Source organism: Eptesicus fuscus, chromosome 9 (genome assembly GCF_027574615.1).
Source record: "Eptesicus fuscus isolate TK198812 chromosome 9, DD_ASM_mEF_20220401, whole genome shotgun sequence".
In the NCBI taxonomy this organism is placed as follows: Eukaryota; Metazoa; Chordata; class Mammalia; order Chiroptera; family Vespertilionidae; genus Eptesicus; species Eptesicus fuscus.
The window spans coordinates 27967313-27973674 of NC_072481.1; the positions used below are offsets into that span (position 1 = coordinate 27967313).

Here is a 6362-nt window from a genome sequence, read left to right on the forward strand (position 1 = left end):
AGACCTACCTCCAGACGGTCCTACCTCCGGACAGGCCTACCTCCAGACACTGGTTCCAGGCCGCCCGCTCGATGAATGATGGTGAGTCTGCCTTCCAACACGGGCCAAAAGTGCGGGTCTTGGGGTGGGAGGCCAGAAACTTACAGGTGGCCTGGCGGGCGTGGCTCAGTAGTTGAGCGTGGACCTTGAACCAGGAGGTCACGCTTGGATACTGGTCCGAGCACATAGCAGGGTTGTGGGCTCAGTTTGGAGCGTGCAGGAGGCAACCAAAAAAAATTATTCGCTCTCATCATTAATGTTTCTCTCTTTCCCTCTCCCTTTCTCTCTGAAATCAATTATATATATACATATAATTAAATATAGAACTGCCATTTGACCCGGTGATCCCACTTCTGGGAATATATCCTAAGAAACTAGAAACACCAATTAGAAAGCTAATGTACAATAGCTAAGATCTGGAAACAGCACAAGTGCCCATCAGTGGCTAAAAAAAGCTGTGGTGCCTTTACACCGTGGAATACTATGCAGCCTTAAAAAGGAGGGAACTCTTACCCTTTGAGACAGCATGGAGGGACCTGGAGAGTATTAGGCTAAGACAAATAAGCCAGTCAGAGAAAGACGAGTATCACATGATCTCACTCATGTGGAATGTAATGAACAAAAGAAACTGGTGAACAAAATAGATCCAGAGACATGGAAATGTGGAACAGACTGTGGAACCTCAGAGGGAAGGCAGGGGAGAGTGGGTATGTGGGTGGGAAGAGAGCAACCAAAGAATTTGGATGCATATATGTGTAACCCATGGACACAGACAATAGTGTGGTGAAGGCCTGGGATGGCGGTGGGGACAAGCAAGAAGGGATTAGTGGGGGGAGGGGGAGATTTATATAATACTTTCAGCAATAAAGATTAAAAAAAAAAAAAAAGATCAGGCCCGGCCGGGGAGGCTTAGTGGTTGGATGTTCCTCTCTCTCTCTCTCTCTCTCTCTCTCTCTCTCTCCTTCTCCCTCTCCCTCCCTTCCTCTCTGAAATCAGTAAAAGCATATATTTTTTAAAAACATATTTTATTGATTTTTGACAGAGAGGAAGGTAGAGGGATAGAGAGCTAGAAACATAGATCAGCTGCCTCCTGCACACCCCCCCATGGGGGACGTGCCTGCAACCAAGGTACATGCCCTTGACCGGAATCGAACCTGGGACCTTTCAGTCCGAAGGCCGACACTCTATCCACTGAGCCAAACCGGTTTCGGCTATTTCTATTTATTATTAAATTTTTTAAAAAATATGTTTTGCCGAAACTGGTTTGGCTCAGTGGATAGAGCGTCGGCCTGCAGACTGAAAGGTCCCAGGTTCGATTCCGGTCAAGGGCATGTACCTTGGTTTCGGGCACATCCCCAGTAGGGGGTGTGCAAGAGGCAGCTGATCGATGTTCCTAACTCTCTATTCCTCTCTCTTCCTCTATGTAAAAAATCAATAAAATATATTTTTTAAAAATTAAAAATAAATAAAGACCAGGAGGATGGGACTGACATCCTTCTTTCCTTCCCTCCTTCTTTTCTTTTTTCCCCCAGAAAACCCTTTTCTCTTTATTTTCCCCAGCTTTATTGAGGTATAATTGACAAACTCACATATATTTAAAGTGTAGCTATACAGGGTTGTTCCAATAATGTATACACACTAATAGCTAATAGCTTCATTGATGTTTCTTTTCAGATTTAACCCCCTAGAATTAATAATTATTCAGTGTGTATACATTTGGGGGGACACTCTGCATATACAACATGATGATTTGATATGTGTGTAAGTTGTGAAATGATTGCCACAATCAAGGTAATTAACACATTCATCATCTCAGGTGCTTACCTTTTTGTTTTTGGTGAGAATGCTGAAGATCTACTCTTAGCAAATTTCAAGTATATAATACAGCATTATTAATGACTAGTAGCCCGTTTGCACGAAGATTCGTGCAATAGACCTTCATTCACCTGGCTGCCTGCACCAGTTTTCTGCCGGCACCGGGGACCCAGGCCTTGGCTGTGGCCACGGCCTTCTGCCTTCTTTCAGGGTCGGGGCTTGGCCCCTGGAGGTGGCCTTGTGCTCAGCCGCACCCAACATCCCTGCTAAGGATCGCAGGAGCCGACCCGAAGTGGTTTCCTGCGATCCGTGCAGGCTCCCCGCTGGTGCCCAAGGCCAGGAAAGCCTCAGGCGGCTTTCCCGGCCTTGGGCTCCGCCACACCCCAACGTCCCTGCAACGGTTTCCTGGTGGGCTTGGTTGGTGGGCATGGCTTGGGCATAGCGAAGGTGCGGTCAATTTGCATATTTGTCTATTATAAGGTAAGATATTATAAGGTAAGATGATCATCATGCTGTACATTGATCCTCAGAACTAATTCATCTCATAACTGAAGTTTATACCCTTTGATGTTTTACCAACATTCCCTTTTCTCCACCCTCCCCCATTCTACTCTTTGATTATGAGTTCAACTTCTTTAAAATTCATCTTTATTGTTGAAAGTATTACAGCTGTTCCCTTTATTTCCTCCTCGGCTTTTTTTTTTTCTATATTCCACATATGCGATACAGTATTTGACTTTCTCTGTCTGACTTATTTCACATATTGTAATGCCCCCAGGTTCATCCATGTTATTGCAAATGACAGGGTTTCCTTTCTGTGTATGGCTGAATAACATTCCATTGTATGTATACCACATTTTTTAAATCCATTCATCATTGACCGTCACTTAGGCTGTTTTCATATCTTAGCTACTGTAAATAATGCTACAGAGAACATGGGTGTTTAGCTATCTCTTCAGTATACTGAATTCATTTCCTTCGGATAAATACCCAGAAGTGGAATGACTGGATCATATGGCAGTTCTCTTATTTATTCTTTTAGGAACTCCCATACTTTATGGACCAACTTGCATTTCCAACAGTGCACAAGGGCTCCCTTTTTACATCCTTCCTAGGATCCCTGGGAATATCCAGGGAGGTCTCTGAGGAAAATGTCCACAGTGGGTGCAGGTCTATGAGCACCCTGAGCCAGGCAGGCCCAATTCTAGTTAAGAGTCTTCCACTGGGGTCAAGTAACTTCCCTTCCCTGCGTCTCTGTTCTCTTCTTTGAAATGGGATTAATCGTGGCTCTTATCTTCTAAGATCCTGGTGGGAATGAGATGAGGTTACACGTTTGAAAGTTCATTAACGCAACCAAACTTACAGTACCATTCCTGGGAGGCAGGGCATCTTCGGGAAAGTCTCTGGGGCAAAATCTCTTGCAGGGGATGATGGGGTATTCGTGCATTCATCTAGATTCCCATCTCCACGGGTAAATAGGAGAAGCACAATAGGAGTTTACATTTTAGAAATGTTATTCTGACTGTGGAGGGGATTGGGTGGTGGTGGGGGGGATTGGGTACACTGGATAGAGCCAATTTCAAACCCAGGCAAATGCAGGCTTTTAGGCAAAAGATGATGGTGGCTAGACTAGGATCGGGTCAGCAGGGATGGAAAGGAAGGGTTGTGTGGGATTGGGATTTGAGTTAGGTAGGATCCCTGAACTTATAACATTTTTGCAGGAAACCACAGGTGAAGATCTAGTTCAGTTATCAGGCAACTGCGAAGAGACTCACTCTTTACCTCCGGAAATTGTGGAGTTCCTCGAGGACTACTGTGAGACACATGAGTCAAGAACTCCAGCTGCAACAGAGCCACAGATCTATACCCCTCTGACTGCCCGTGGTGACGAGAGCCAACATGAGTCCATCCAGAACCAGGTGATGACTCCTATGAGGCCCAAAGTGATGATTTCTGCATATTCGAATATCCCTGGGACAGTGCTTGACCAGAACTCAACAACATTCCCTGTCAATGCCTTTGGTATACCCCCTGGAGAACTAAGTGAGACTGCCTCCATGGACCAGAAGATGACCTCCTTTGATCAGAAAAAACCCACAGCAACCTCCTGGATGATAGGTGCTACTGACAACCCAAAGACATTGTTCACCGATTGCCAAAAGACAACCATCACTGCAAACAACATGACAATCTCCAAAGAAGGTAGCCAGATGAAGGCCCTCAGTGATGAACAGACTGTCTATGGAGGCCAGATCCCCTTCAGTGGGGACCAGACCCGTTATGGAGGCCAGATCCCCTTCAGTGGGGACCAGACCTGTTATGGAGGCCAGATCCCCTTCAGTGGGGACCGCACCCGTTATGGAGGCCAGATCCCTTTCAGTGGGGGCCAGACCCGTTATGGAGGCCAGATCCCCTTCAGTGGGGACCGCACCCATTATGGAGGCCAGATCCCTTTCAGTGGGGGCCAGACCCGTTATGGAGGCCAGGTGCACTTAGGTGGAGACCATACCCGTTATGAAGGCCAGATCACCTTCAGTGGGGACTGGATTCGTTATGGAGGCCAGATCACCTTCAGTGCGGACCCGATCCGTCATGGAGGCCAGATGTTCTTAGGTGGGGACCAGACCCGTTATGGAGGCCAGATCCCCTTCAGTGGGGACCAGACCCGTTATGGAGGCCAGATGTTCTTAGGTGGGGACCAGACCTGTTATGGAGGCCAGATCCCCTTCAGTAGGGACCAGACCCATTATGGAGGCCAGATGTTCTTAGGTGGGGACCAGACCCATTATGGAGGCCAGATCCCCTTCAGTGGGGACCAGACCTCTTATGGGGGCCAGATGGCAGCTCTTAAAGGGGGCTATCCAGTGACCTTCACTTGTAACCAGACCTTCACTGGGGGCCAGGTGACAACATACAACAGTGACCAGACTCTCTATGGGGGTCAGATGGTGACCCTTAAGGGGGACCAGATGAGAGCTTTCAATGATGACCACACTCTCTATGGAAGCCATATGATGCCATGTCAATCGTCATCATTGCCATACCCAGGATTACTGTACTGTTCAAGTTCCCATTTGACCCAAGGACAATGCCTGGAAGAGCAGAAGTCAGAACTCAAAACCCAGAGATGTCAGTTCAAGAAGAATCTTGACATTTCAAAGCCCTACATTTGCACGTACCAGGACTGTAAGAAGTCATATTCAAAGTATTCCTATCTCCAAATCCATAAGCGCAAACACACTGGTGAGTAAGGGTTAAGGGTTAAAGGTGACAGATAAATCTAAAGATTTGTACCTTTACAAAGCTTTGGGGTCATTTGAAATTGTTGTCCCTTTAAGACTGGAACCCTAGCCTGGCCAGTGTGGCTCAGTTGGTTGAGTATTGTCCCGTGCACCAGTTTGATTCCTGGTCAGGGCACATGCCAGGGTTACAGGCTCAATCCCCAGTAGGGGTGTGCAGGAGGCAGCAGATCCATGTTTCTCTCTCATTAATTATTCTATCTCTTTCTCCCTCCATCTCTCTAAAATCAATAAAAAATGTTTTTAATTAAAGACTGGGACCCTAGTAGATCCTAGGAAAGGTTGGCAAATGTGAAAGGGTGGATTAAGCAGTCCAAGGGATAAACTCTAGCCCTGAATCAGAGACAACCTGGCTGCAGCCTTTTGTATTGTTGCCTGTGCTGGGATGATGGGAATAAGTGGAGGGATTTGTTTGACCTCTTATGAATGGTTTTAACACTGCCTCTACTGGGACTGTCACTTCATGGACCTCTTCTTAAATCCAACAGACCCCCTCCGTCAACCTCTCTCTCTCTCCTTATCCTCCTGACCCCTACTTCTCCTGTTTTTCTTTTTCTCTTTCTTTCACAGCTTTCTTCCATCCTTCCAGTTCATACTGCCCTCCTTCTCTTCCTCTTTCTTCACTCACCCTCCATTTGTGTGTGTGTGTGTGTGTTTTTGTTGTTGTTTTAAATATATTTTTATTGATTTCAGAGAGGAAGGGAGAGGGAGAGATAGAAACATCAATGATGAGAGAGAATCATTGATTAGTTGCCTTCTGTACATACCACACTGGGGATCGAGCTCCCCACCCAGGCATGTGCCCTGACCAGGAATCAAACTGTGACCTCCTGGTTCATAGGTTGATGCTCAACCACTGAGCCACCCTGGCCGGGCCATTTGTATGTGTGTTTCACTCACCCTATGCAGTCTCCTCTCTGGCTCTCCCTCTCCCACACTAACATACTCAAAACCTTTTTCTTCTCCATTCACTTTCAGCTTCCTTGTACCATGCTACCTGCCGCATGACAAGTCTCTTGTGCTCTGGTTCCAGGGGAGAAGCCCTACAAATGCAACGTGAAGGGATGCACCTGGGAATTCGCCCGTTCAGATGAGCTCAAGAGACACAACAAAAGGCACAGTGGGGAGCGACCCTACACGTGTTCTCTGTGCAGCAGGCGTTTTGCGCGATCTGACCACTTAAAGCAGCACCAGAAAGTCCACCAGTGA

General features: G+C 46.8%; 1 protein-coding gene across 1 annotated transcript; it reads left to right on the forward strand.

Annotated features, from left to right (window-relative positions):
• The first annotated feature begins 3503 nt into the window (after positions 1-3503).
• On the forward strand, positions 3504-6362 carry KLF18 (KLF transcription factor 18). The gene is made up of 2 exons (XM_028159962.2): positions 3504-5097; positions 6187-6362. Exons 1-2 carry the CDS (start codon positions 3504-3506, stop codon positions 6360-6362), a joined length of 1770 nt encoding a protein of 589 aa, XP_028015763.2.